Source organism: Bombus bifarius, unplaced genomic scaffold, assembly GCF_011952205.1.
Source record: "Bombus bifarius isolate JDL3187 unplaced genomic scaffold, Bbif_JDL3187 scf7180000007968, whole genome shotgun sequence".
NCBI classification, from domain to species: Eukaryota; Metazoa; Arthropoda; class Insecta; order Hymenoptera; family Apidae; genus Bombus; species Bombus bifarius.
Genome location: NW_022884354.1, coordinates 878,812 through 892,500, shown reverse-complemented (window position 1 = coordinate 892,500; position 13,689 = coordinate 878,812). Strand labels below are relative to the sequence as shown.

The window sequence follows — 13,689 nt, the reverse complement described above, 5'->3', positions numbered from 1 at the left end:
GACTTTTTTACTTAATTCTGGGCCAACTTTACGTACAGTTGTAAGAGGTCCAGCTGCTCTTCTAATCTGTAAAGTGTTAAAAATATATTTATGAAGTGTAAGTAAAAATAACAGTATTAAACTATAGCCATTCTTTAATTTATTGTATACATAAATTATTTTTTTAAAAGCTCATCTTATTTGAAACATTGTAATGAATGTTTTTTATTTACCGGAATATCTTTCAACAAATTTACTCCTTCAGTATCTGTACAGTTCATATAAGCCTGGAAAAAAGGAAAAGAAAGATAGGAAAAGGAAATAATTCATATATTTGGTATATATCAATATTTACTTCTATCAAATTTGCAGGGCTTGGATACACAGAACAAATTGCTTCTGCAATTTCAAGACTGCTCAAATTAAATTGACAAAGCTGCTGTTGCCATAATCTTTTCAATCCATTTCCACTTTTATCTACTTTAACAGTGTTTCTATTATCTCCCATTACATACCAATCAAATTTATTTGTTAAATTTTTATTCTTTTCTGATTTATATGGTATCTCTGCTATAGCTTTCGTATATTGATATATCATTAATGCTAAATCTTGAGAGTTGTTAATTAATCTACTGCTACAATCTGAAATAATTTGTATTTCATTGAGACATGTTTCAAGATGTTTCCTTGATATTTTGTGAGGATATGTAGACATTTGATGATACTTTTCGATGTAGGTTTTCTTTTTTGTTCTACTTTCCTTTAAATTTCTTCTTTGTTCTCTACATGCAAAATAATCCTCTATTCCAAAAATTACAAGTGTTATTTTGTAATCTGGTAATGAAGATTTAATGCTAGAGATAGATGTACAAAAGCTACCATCTGTTACTTTTATTACTGCCTCATCCCAATTCCAAATTATCAATATTTGACTAATTTGTTCAATATCGGTTACTGTACATATTTTATTGGTGTCATCAATATAGCTATTTTCAATGCTTCTTTTCCATGTAATGCTATTTGAAATAAATTCTGTTTTAACAGTATATGTTACACCAGCATTTCTCAATGTATCTATTATATCTGTAATAGGAGCAACATTTTTAATATCGTTGTCAAGAACAACTTCTATAAATTTCATACATTCACCAGGTTTTATATCTTTTGATTTTTTAACTGCAATTGCTTTCAGTGCTTTTTCTCTCATTAAGCACTCTTGTTTTTTTAATTTTTCTTCATTTAGTTCAATTCTACTTTTCTTTCTTACAGTACCTTTACCTTTCCTTTGTCTTTCTGTATTGCTACTCTTTTCATCTGAGTCAGATGAATTAGAAACATTGTACGAAAACTTTCTAACATTATATTGTTTGAAATTTTTGCTATTAGCAGTATGTTTATCATCAGTCTGATATGATGATCCATTTGTGTTAAAATTAGATGAACAGCTTGCAATATCAATATTCCGTGATTTACTTACATCGTCTTCGTTAATAATATGATGAAAATTTATTGCAGGAAATTCAAGATCACTTGAATTATAATTATGAGATAAAGATCTATTATTCGAATTCGATTGAACGGATAAAGAAGATTCGTTTGAATCGCTTAAAACAACAACATCTGTAATCATTTCATTAAAGTATCTATAAGAAAATTATACAAAATTTCTATAAGATTCAATTCACCTTTCTAATTAAGATTCAAATATCTGTATTTCAGAGTGTATATCACACAATCACACATAACAGAAACGACAAAAGCTTATAGGAATATACAGTGAATGTGATAAGGATAGATACAATAACCAATGAAATAATCTGACGATATATAACTTTGTAAAACATTAAAAAAGATATTCTTTGATTGGCTGCTGCATTCTTACGGCAAGTTGCATGCACACATACATATATGTATGTATATGTACATATAAGCTTCGCTTTAGCATTCGTGTTTCGAGCTTCGGGCGTAGACCGGTTCTCTGGAGGTGTCGTTCATTTTCTAACTTCAGCGGAAATAATGACGTCATGAATGAAGAGTAGATGGCAAATAGGTGATACATCGAAGTGATATGGGATTGTTTGTGTTGAAATTTTGATTTCCAATGTGACTGATTTTTCAAACAAACGTGTTGTTTTACGTGGATTTTATTAACGATCTATACATTTTCTTTTCAACTGTAAATTTTTCATGAAGGTAAGAAAATTGTTATAATTAATGCATTGTATCGTGAGCAGGAATTCTGCCCTGTATTGTACACTATCTTCACCATTACTTAAAACTGCTTTCGTAGAGTGAGAGTTCTTGTGATATGTATCTAACATAAACAAATGTAACCGCCAGTACCGCCACTGACTCACTCTCACTCTATCCATCTATTTCACGCCGAGGCAGAATTCCTGGTATAGACCCTCCCTTGCATTCTGGCCAGATTCGGCCCCGAACTGTGGCCAGAACACAAAGCAGTAGTGTATCTCATACTAAATATTTTCTATGTGTGAATCTTTTGTGAATAATCAGACCTGACGCACCCTGATTTTTTCAAATATTCATATCTTCTAATCAAAGTTATATCGTCTAGTCGCTTTCGTTTTATAGATAAGTAAGTGGAAAAGTGGAATTTTATTCTACTAGTATTACATGTTATTTAAATAAATGTTACAAATATAATGATAATAAAAAAATAATTGATAAGGAAAAAGGTTTAATTTACTTTAGTTTGATAAATTATCTGTACTATATTATAAGAGCACAGGTAATGTTGTATTATACTATAGAAATTTATTAATTATGTATTTGTGTATTATTATTTTGATTTACAGAATTAATTTGTTTGAAATAACAAAAATGTCTGATCACTTTGGTCCAATAACTTTGAAATGGGATCCCAAGAATTTGGAGATCCGTACCATGTCTGTAGAAAAAACATTGGAACCCTTGGTTTTACAAGTTACTACGCTTGTAAATACAAAGGGTCCTAGCAAGAAAAAGAAAGGAAAATCAAAAAGGGCTAGTGCTTTAGTTGGAACTGTTGAGAAAGCAACTAGCAATTTTATTGAGAAAGGTGAACAAATAGCTTATGAAAATCCTGACATTACTGCAGAAATGTTAAGTGCTGTTGAGGAAGTAAAAAAGACAGGTGCTGCAATGAGCATTGCTGCTAGGTACTATATTTGTTTTATATTTTTCTAAAATATACAGAGAATGTTAAGTAAATTTTAACGTTATTGTTAATTAATTACAGAGAGTTTTCTGAAGATCCTTGTTCTTCTTTAAAAAGAGGGAACATGGTTCGTGCAGCAAGGAACTTGTTATCTGCAGTAACACGTTTGCTTATTTTAGCAGATATGGTTGATGTGCATTTGTTGCTGAAATCACTTCATGTGGTAGAAGATGATTTAAAAAAATTGAAGAATGCATCTTCACAAGGAGAATTATTAGAAAACATAAAACAATTTGGAAGAAATGCATCAGAACTTATGAATCAAGCTGCAAAACGTCAGCAAGAGTTAAAAGATCCTCAATTAAGAGATGACTTAGCTGCAGCAAGAGCTGTTCTTAAAAAGCATTCTACTATGCTTCTTACTGCCTCCAAAGTTTATGTTCGACATCCTGAACTAGCTGCAGCAAAAGCAAACCGTGATTATGTTCTGAAGCAAGTATGTGAAGCTGTAAATACCATTAATGACGTAGCACAAGGAAAGACTCCAGTTGATAGCCAACATCCTTATGAAGGACCTGGAGAATTAGCTGCTGCATTAGATGATTTTGATGAAAGAATGGTAATGTCTCCACTTGCATATAATGAAGTACGTACAAGACCTAGTCTTGAGGAAAGGTTGGAAAGTATCATCAGTGGTGCTGCATTGATGGCGGATTCTTCATGCACTCGAGATGAACGCAGAGAACGCATTGTTGCAGAATGTAATGCAGTTAGGCAAGCACTTCAGGATTTGTTGAGTGAATATATGAATAATGTAAGTACTTTGTGGATTTTTGTACTTCCATGACTTAAACATATACTTTGTATGTATATAAGTTATGTATACATACAATAACACATATTTAACACGTTGACGCTGGCGCGACCCATCGGCGGGTCGCACGTGTATTTCACGTGTAAGACAGTGAATTCGGGCGCTGCCCCACGGAGAAAACCCTGAATATCGGCACCGGCGTCAATATGTTAAATAAACTTTATTAATAATTGCAGCGATGTAGAGAAATTTAATATTATATTTATTTTATATAATTTATTTTAGTTTGTATCTTACTCTGTAACATATAGCATTTAAACGTACAATATGTAATGATACATTCGTTATATGATGCATTTATAAGTAAATATATACAAAAACAAATATATCCAGAAACACATTTAAAACACAAATAATTATATTATTATTTATCACAATTGATTTATGTATGATTGGTATGTTCATTTTACTCATTTGTTTTTTATTTTTGATGACTGCAGTTACAGCTTGCTCGGGGTGGGAAACGGGTAAATATGAAAATCTTGTGTTTTCTTATTATTCTTGCATATAATTTACAAATTAAGCAAGAAGTTTTTATATTATTAAAATATTGTACTTTTCCACACATGATCTATATATTATTTAACAACAAGCACTAATCAAATAATTTTTAATAACTCAGTGTACATTTTGCAGTTATCCTCTAAATTGCACAATTGTATATACTATGTAGATATATAAAATAGAAGAAAAGCACCAAATGTAATATAATTACATATTCATAGAAATTAAATAAATAAAATAGTGTAGACAAATAGTTTATAGTTCAAACATAACTTAAGATTTGCAATGTAAAATTAAATAGACATAAAATTATTTTTAAGTTGATTTTAACTGTATACATATATATTTTTTATTTACAAGATTCTTTTCACAATGAAGCAAATCATTGCTTTCTTTATATCATACTACAATGTGCTATGGTATATTACTATACTATATTATTTTTTTATGTTTGCCTATGTACATAGCTTCTTTTGAGAAAGGTTTATTTTCATTAAGTTAAATAGAAGTATAATTTTCATAACTAGTATGTTAATTTGTAAGATATATATACATATATATATTAAAATACTTGCATTGAAAAAATATAGATACATCTAGATTAGAATACATCTTCCAAATAATAAAATAAAATAATCTCTTAGCTAATTATCATTTATCCTTTTAACAATTATTAAAAAAAAGAGTTCTATCTTACACTTTAATGCTATTAGTAAAGAAATAGCTTAGATCTTACTTGAATGCTCATAAAACATTTGTTTTTATTGTTTCTATTTTTAATTGTACATGTATTTTAACAGATGGGTGTCAAGGAACAATCCGAAGGTTTAGAAAGAGCAATTGATCATATGTGCAGAAAAACTCGTGATCTTCGTAGACAATTACGAAAAGCCGTAGTAGATCATGTATCTGATAGTTTTTTGGAAACAAGTGTACCTTTATTGGTCCTCATTGAAGCTGCAAGAAATGGTCGTGATAAAGAAGTGGAAGAATATGCACTTGTTTTTACAGAGCATGCCAATAAGCTAGTTGAGGTATGTTATTAAACTACATATATCTAAAATATTAATTTTATTGTAATAACTTTAATATGATATTGACTATTCAGGTTGCCAATTTAGTATGTAGTATGTCCGGAAACGAAGATGGTGTAAAAATGGTTCGATATGCGGCAGCACAAATTGGAAACCTGTGTCCACAAGTAATCAATGCAGCCCGTGTTCTTGCAGCTCGTAATCGATCTAAAGTAGCGTTAGATAACATGGAAGTATTTCGGCAAGCATGGGAGAATCAAGTAAGAGTATTAACAGAAGCTGTCGATGATATTACTACCATTGATGATTTCTTAGCTGTATCTGAAAATCATATCTTGGAAGACGTAAATAAATGTGTATTGGCATTACAAGAAGGTGATGCTGATACTTTAGATAGAACCGCGGGTGCAATCCGTGGACGATCTGCCAGAGTGTGTAACGTTGTTCAAGCAGAAATGGATAATTATGAGCCTTGTATCTATACGAAACGAGTTTTAGAAGCCGTGAAAGTTTTAAGGGAACAAGTAATGCCAAAATTTGCACAGAGAGTAGAAGTCGCGGTAGATGCATTGGGTAGTAATCCTGCTAAAGATGTGGATGAAAATGATTTTATAGATGCTTCGAGATTGGTTTATGACGGTGTTCGTGAAATTAGGCGAGCCGTACTGATGAACAGAGTAAGTAAATGCAGTATAAGCTTCTAGTTTGTATCTTTATTACTATATTTGCTTTATTTATATATACTATATTTTAGGCGGATGAAGATTTGGATCCAGAAGACGTGGAACTTGATGAACATTATACATTAGAAACTCGTAGTAAATCGAGTGCTCAAACTGGTGAACATGGTGTTGATGAATATCCAGAAATTAGCGGAATTACTACGGCTCGTGAAGCTATGCGTAAAATGCCAGAAGAAGATAAACAAAAAATCTTACAGCAAGTAGAATACTTCAAGAGTGAGAAACTAAAGTTCGATAAAGAAGTTGCCAAGTGGGACGATGCAGGAAACGATATTATTGTTCTTGCTAAGCACATGTGTATGATCATGATGGAAATGACTGATTTCACTAGAGGTCGTGGACCTTTAAAGACAACTATGGATGTCATCAACGCTGCAAAGAAAATTTCTGAAGCCGGGACTAAATTAGATAAATTAACGAGACAAATAGCAGATCAGTGTCCAGAAAGTTCTACTAAAAAAGATCTGTTAGCATACTTACAACGTATAGCATTATATTGTCATCAAATGAATATTACAAGCAAAGTTAAAGCAGACGTACAAAATATCAGTGGAGAATTAATTGTATCTGGACTTGATAGTGCAACTTCTCTCATTCAGGCAGCTAAAAATCTAATGAATGCAGTTGTACTAACTGTTAAGGCTTCGTATGTTGCTTCAACCAAATATCCTCGACAATCTACAGTAACTGTAAGTACCTTTCATATATTAAAATGACTTCCTCGATTTCTGTATTTTAAGTTCTAAACAAGTGAATTACATGTATACGATTCATGTACTTAATTAATATTAATGTTAAAACTTTCTTACTGACTAACTATTGGATTTTGTAGTATGTAAGTATCTATGTAACAAATATATATTTACAGTTTTAAACATCGGAGAAACTATAATTATTATCTTCCTTATACATTCGTAATTGATATTTGTTCTGTTTATACAGTCTCCAATTGTTGTATGGAAAATGAAAGCACCAGAAAAGAAACCATTGGTACGTCCTGAAAGACCAGAAGAAGTCAGGGCAAAAGTACGTAAAGGTTCACAGAAAAAGGTGCAAAACCCGATACATGCACTTTCCGAATTTCAGAGTCCTACAGAAAGTGTTTAAGACCTTATGTGTAAGTAATTTAATAAAGATAGAGTCTAGTATACAGCATCACCTTTAAAAAATTGTATGAATAAAATGTTTTATTTTCTACTAAGTATAAAATTAAAACACAGAATCTATGTTTATTGTTAATTTATTGTCATGAAGTACAGGGTGCTCCAGCAATCGTGGTATAACCGAGCAGGAAGTAATTTCTCATATAAAAATAAATTAAAAGAACAGAATAAGATTTTTGCATGTAAGGCTTCATTTTCAAGAAAAATGACCTAATTGTACTACCATTGTTGGAATATTTTGTATTTTTTTGCAAACGAAATTCACAATTTGAACATTTCTATAATATTTAAATGTACAATAAAATTTTTATTATTGATTAAGTATCAATTCTAAAGAAATGCTATCCTTTTTATCATTATTTATAAAAGATAAAAATTTAAATTAAACGCATAACAATTTTTTAATAAAATTTTATTAAGTGGTATTAAATGTTGAGCAACGTATATATACTTACGTACATACATACATAAACTTATCAAAGATCTCATATTTTTGTTGTAATATCAAACATTTGTATTGGACTGAAATTGGTAATTATTTTTCTGTTTTGTTAATATATAGATCACCCTATTCAACGATTTTATAACCAGCACACATTCTTATACATATCCAGCAATAAGGTCTCTAACAATAAAAAGATGTATAAGGCTGTTATTTTAAGTAATGTTAATAACAATTACAGGCCTTGAATTTTTGCTACTATGTTACACGGAGGTCAGTTTCTTACTATAATGAATTTTTTGACAATAATATTGATAAATACTTTGCTATGATTTTACAAAAAGAAAAAAACAACTAAGATACAAATAATAATGTTAGCATTCTTCCAAGTGGTAATTATATTAATAATTCCAAGTAATCAATATGAAAGTATAAGAATTCATTTGTATAAATATATTTGATGTAACAAATTATATTTTTTCTATACATAAATCTTTTACTTATATAATTTAACTTTATATATCTGTCTTGCATACATGTTTTAATGTATTTTACGATTTCCTAGAGAATTTGATTAAAAATTGGACTTTTTGTTATTCAATATCATATTCGTAATTAGGTGGAAGACGTGTTACTGTGTGTCAACAAAACTTGCATAAAAGCAATATAAATAAGACAGTATTGCATTGGAATAAAGAGACTGCAGATCAAAGTATTTAATGATTGTATATAAGTAAATATGATTACAATTATACATTTAAAAAAAATCTCCTTTATGATGATTTTATATTACCTATAGCATATAAGAAATAATTGTAAAAAAACTGATACCAATTTCATACTTTATATAATGAGTGAAATATTATATTCGAAAAACAATTGAAATTTATTACATTTACAAATTTTGTAGCAAATATTAAATTATGATTCTCTGGTTATTACAAAAATAACATGTTGTACGTGTGGCAAATACATAATAGAAATATATAATTGTGCTTAACATTATAATATGTATTGTTTTATTTATATTAGTATAGTTATTGTAGTAAATGTTGCATTGGAATATATTAAAGAGTTTGCAGAATATATGGAATAAAAACATTTCACATTTCATAACTTTTAATGCAATATGTATTGGTATCAATTTTTTACTATTGTAAAACTGATACTAATTTATATAGAAATAATTGTAAGATTTAATTGTAGTTATATATATACTGATATGCTGCCAAATACAAGGTGATGCTTTTAACAAATGTTTCTTTTTTACTATTACTAATATTTTATGCATTATATTCACAAATAAATTGTTTATTCCACATGAAAAATTATAACAATCACTATTATAAATCAATAGGAAAGGACATCATAAATGCAATACATAAATTTATATTTTATATAATTCATTTATATACTAAATATTACAGAAATAATAATACAATACAGGAAATTGCAAATGCAAATGATTAATGGCAATGATATAATTATAATAATACACACTTGCTTAAACAATATAATTATTTTTATCTTAATCCTCTACACATTACTTTTATAGTGGCACTTAAAAAAAGATTTATTGCTACAAAAAGTTTATCTGTATTTTTTACATTTTAAATTTTTTGTTTTTTTTCGTTTTATATTAACATAAAATTGAAAAAAATATATGTATATCCTGCACAACCACATAAATTAAATAAAAGCAAAATAGTATTTGTGCTTGTTGATCTAGATTTAAGTTATGAGTACTACTGAATAATAATTTTTTTTCATGACTTTTAAAGTATTTTTCATCGTACATAATATGAAACGGTTATAATCGCTCACTTCTTAAAATTTAAATTATCTTATTATTATTAGTATGAATATAATGAAACACCAAATAAATACAGGTACTATTGAAATAACTCATAAAAAACGTGATATTTATTTTCAGACATTATTTAAATTTGAGATAATTTAAGTGTTGGAAAACATGAAGTATTATGCAGTAATACATTATATGGTGTTTATATAGTTATATAGCATAACCAGATGAATTTTGTTATATTTTTCTACTGATAAAATACAGCTTTTATTGATATACATGACATGCTACTAAAAATGTTAATAATATGATTGATATAAACATTGCATGTCATTTGAATTGACACATATTTAATGACTACAAGATATATATTTATATGACTATTAGTAATGTTTCATACTTACATTCTTTTTTTAAATTTTATCGCAGAAAGTAAAATTATATAAACTAAATAGGTGCTTTTAATTGATATATTTTACCGATATTATTTAACAAATTGGTAAAGAATTAAATATACATCAGATCCTGTTAAAGAAGTAAGCTTAAATCTAGAAAACAGTCTCTTTTCATACTAAAATAAATTTAAAAGTTAAAAGAAATTGCTGTTTCATATGATTAATGCACCACTAAATTTGAATCTTTTAAATAAATCTATAAATATCTGTTTCTTCACTCTACTTTTAACTAAATATGTTATTTTGTTTTTCTTCTATTTTTTTTACTTTTATTTTTTTATGAGGATCCATAAGTAGGAGAGACACATAGAAAAAGAATTAAAAGCAGAATAATGTGAAACATCATGAAATCGATGCAAGGTTCTTTAACTGTGAACAATCTATATGATAAATCTATTTAATTTGCTTCATAATCACAGTTGCTGCATTTATAGTAAAGTATGTTGTGACTAAAGTAATACAAATTTAGTTCATGCAATCTTATAAAATCCTGACGGTATGTATCTATCACAATGCAAAAAATATTAATAGAATTTGTACATAAATACGTGTATCCAAAGAGCACATATAAGTGGCGTGTATAATTAACATTATTAAAATATAATTTTATTCCTTAAAAGTTTCATTATTATAGAATTTATAAGGTGGTTCACAAAATGTAAACAGATAACACGGTAATGAAAAGGGTTGAAAAATTTATACTTGTACCATTTGTATCAGCTGAATTTTGGTTAACAATTGAAAATACAATCACCACTTATAGTATTTTTCAATAATATTACATTTCATATACATATCCTAATCAATTTCAAAATATTATATTTTATAGAAATTTTATTACTTAATTAAAGTAAGTAATACATTGACTCTCAACATTATAAAAGAGAGTCAGAAAAACTGTCCTTCACAGCCCGTGTAAGACTTTCACTTGAGATCTTCAAGTCTTTCAAGACATATGCTGATAGAGGACGAGAATTATGACATAGGTATTTTTAAATAAAAGAATTGACAATAAAAATAAAGATTAAAACTGTTCTCGTATAATTAGATGCGTTAAGTATTGTTTTATCAACGAAATATGTATTGGATGCAATACAATTTTTAATGCAACATTTTACTTACATCAGTCTTAACGACTTCAGTATATATTCTTAATTCATGTTAATGATTACAGAAGATGTATACCAGTATAAAATAAGTGTTACAAAAGGAACTCTTAGAAAAGTGTTTCATTCAGAAACGCATACTATAGTATATAAAAACTCTCAGATCAGAATAAAAGGAGTATTCTGAAAGTATTAAAAAAAAAGTAGTGTTCACTTGAATGCAACAATTCATTGTTGAATGTGTATACATATAACTTATGAAACTTTGTATATGTATTCTTTTCTTCCAACCAAATGTATAAATTATATAGACCACATTTGAATATATTTTTCTTCAGTTAAAAATAAAAACAATAAATTGGAAATTTTCATAACAAGTGATTTTGGCATGTCACGTTGTTCAGTATATGGCCGAAAAATATATATGTAAAATTAAATGTTTATAATATTATGCAATATCTCACGACTATAAAAATTTGAATATATATTTTTCAATTTTATGGTTATGCAACTGACTTCATTACTCGTAAATATCATATAACAGCATTATGTATTATCTGCTTTGATGATCATTATACCTTTGTACGTGTAGGGACAGTCATTTAACTTTTAATGCAATTCAGTTAATACAACTGTGTTACTGAAGTTGGTAAACATTAGCCATATATATAGCCTATGTTTTATTCAGTTAAACAAATGAATATATGGCTTCTATGATGATTCTGCAGTAACTTCTGGTGGTGTACTTACAGATGTTACTGCTGATTTGAATGCTGGAACAAATTCAGCTGCATTTGGATTCAATGTACTCTGAAAACAAATTACCTGTATGAAATTCTGTATATATAAAATATAGTATGATATTCTTTATCTATACAGTATTCGTATGTAATTAAATTTCTATTGAAAGATAAATTGAGATATACCTGCTTAGCAAGGTCATCATGCATTTTTAGATTGTTAAGTTGCTGACAAAGTTCTGCACCATTCTCAGGCATGCTAGTAGCAGTGGACCAAGCAATAGAATTTGTATTTCGTTCATGTTGTCTTTCATCTTCCCACATTGCTTTTAAACATTCCTCTGTCAACTCCTCTTCCATTAATTGTTGGATCACCTATGATTTTTAATTACTATCATGTTATCAAAATCTTATAAAAAAGAGTTTCATGTTTGAATACTTCAATCATTATTGAAACAATAGTTACAAAACCTCTTTATCAAATTCTTCCTCATTTTCCATCCAAAGGTATTCAGAAAAATCGCTCTCTTCCGTTCCTTGTACATCGATTTCAGATTCAAAACTATTATCCATATAGGAAATAATCCCTGTTTCATTTCCATAATCGTTCCCCGAACGATTGTTTGGAATCTTCATTTTCATTCCAGATATGTGTTTAGCAATACAGTGAATAATCTATAAAAATATCTATTTACTTTTTAATTTTTTATGAAGATTTCATATCTATATAGTTATATTTACATCTTTTCATAAATAATTCTTACATATTAGTTTTTAATAATGAAGTTATTTAGGTAATTTTATTAGCTATTATTAGCATTAGCGCAATATTTAAGAATTATAAAATTCTGTTACATGAACGAAGCTTGTGAACGAAATAAATATACAATAGCTTCGTTTACGCATATGGCAGCATCAACTACGAAATTACATTTTATATCATAGAAACTAGTTAGCTCTTGCATTTACTTTAAATTTATCGTCGAACACGCTGACAACTAAAAATTTAGAGTTATAGTATTTACTGCATCGTAACGATCGGATATGGTAAAATATTGCTTGACAGATCTGTTACAAGGCGACCATTTTTAACTGTCTACTTTTAGTATCGACAAAGCAATATTTATTAATCTTTATTCATAATTATACCGCCTATCCGTTGTTATTACAGGAAGAGATGATAATTTCACAAATGTAAAGTATAGATATACCTTTTAATGGTGTAGTTTCGAACAATTTGTGATAGAAAATACGATTTACGCAGTTCATGGATAAAATACGTGTCGTGCAACACAAATTAACCCTTGAAGTAAAACTGGGATGGTGCTGCCACCACATATAAAAGGAGCAATGTGCTTTGTGCTCCAAAACTTGATAAATATATATAATTTTCATAATCTAGTCTGATCTAAATGTTATAATGATTAAATATACTTAATCAGATCTTAAACCTTTTACTAATCTATGTTCTTACATTTTAGGTAATTTAGATGATTTATTATGATTTTATAATAAATTTCTAGCAGACAGACTAGATATAAGAGAATAATTTTATTTCATCAACAAATAAAACATCAATCGGATAAATTTTATTCTACAATTCATTTGTTATTTTTTGTTGGCATATGTTTGTATTGTATCCTATGAGAAAAAGTAAGCTATGCTACCATATAATATATGTAACC

General features: G+C 28.3%; 3 protein-coding genes across 13 annotated transcripts in view; 1 reads left to right on the top strand and 2 right to left on the bottom strand.

The window, feature by feature from the left end:
* LOC117210512 (crossover junction endonuclease EME1) overlaps positions 1-1,739 on the bottom strand; it is a 1,917-nt gene extending 178 nt beyond the window's left edge. Inside the window, exons 1-4 of one of the 3 annotated variants that reach the window (XM_033453631.1) lie at positions 1,123-1,739; positions 335-1,062; positions 213-266; positions 1-66 (exon numbers count right to left, since the gene is read on the bottom strand). The exon at positions 1-66 is cut by the window's left edge and continues 178 nt beyond it. In XM_033453631.1, the coding sequence (XP_033309522.1) occupies positions 1-66; positions 213-266; positions 335-1,062; positions 1,123-1,609 (1,335 nt within the window). In that variant the 5' untranslated portion in view covers positions 1,610-1,739. Of the gene's footprint in view, positions 67-212; positions 267-334 lie in introns of all 3 variants that reach the window. The other 2 variants (XM_033453638.1, XM_033453624.1) reach the window with 2 other exon arrangements.
* Positions 1,740-1,876: 137 nt separating this feature from the next.
* Positions 1,877-9,155, top strand: LOC117210468 (catenin alpha). 8 transcript variants are annotated; one of them, XM_033453550.1, is made up of 10 exons: positions 1,877-2,172; positions 2,799-3,140; positions 3,221-3,953; positions 4,454-4,480; positions 5,318-5,551; positions 5,626-6,228; positions 6,306-6,983; positions 7,127-7,129; positions 7,237-7,411; positions 8,020-9,155. In XM_033453550.1, the coding sequence occupies exons 2-9, from the start codon at positions 2,824-2,826 to the stop codon at positions 7,399-7,401; spliced, it is 2,760 nt and encodes a 919-aa protein (XP_033309441.1). In that variant the 5' UTR covers positions 1,877-2,172; positions 2,799-2,823; the 3' UTR covers positions 7,402-7,411; positions 8,020-9,155. The 8 variants fall into 8 exon arrangements, with proteins under 8 accessions (XP_033309441.1, XP_033309438.1, XP_033309430.1 ...); XM_033453547.1 differs by having other exon boundaries at positions 7,554-9,155; XM_033453539.1 differs by having other exon boundaries at positions 7,549-9,155.
* A 1,384-nt stretch (positions 9,156-10,539) lies between these two features.
* On the bottom strand, positions 10,540-13,358 carry LOC117210559 (polyadenylate-binding protein-interacting protein 2). Of its 2 annotated transcripts, none has more exons than XM_033453695.1 (4): positions 13,216-13,358; positions 12,476-12,679; positions 12,191-12,379; positions 10,540-12,074 (listed from the first exon to the last, which is right to left on the bottom strand). In XM_033453695.1, exons 2-4 carry the CDS (start codon positions 12,644-12,646, stop codon positions 11,976-11,978), a joined length of 459 nt encoding a protein of 152 aa, XP_033309586.1. In that variant the 5' UTR covers positions 12,647-12,679; positions 13,216-13,358; the 3' UTR covers positions 10,540-11,975. The 2 variants fall into 2 exon arrangements, with proteins under 2 accessions (XP_033309586.1, XP_033309595.1); XM_033453704.1 differs by lacking the exon at positions 13,216-13,358 and adding an exon at positions 12,974-13,110.
* Between the last annotated feature and the right edge of the window lie 331 nt (positions 13,359-13,689).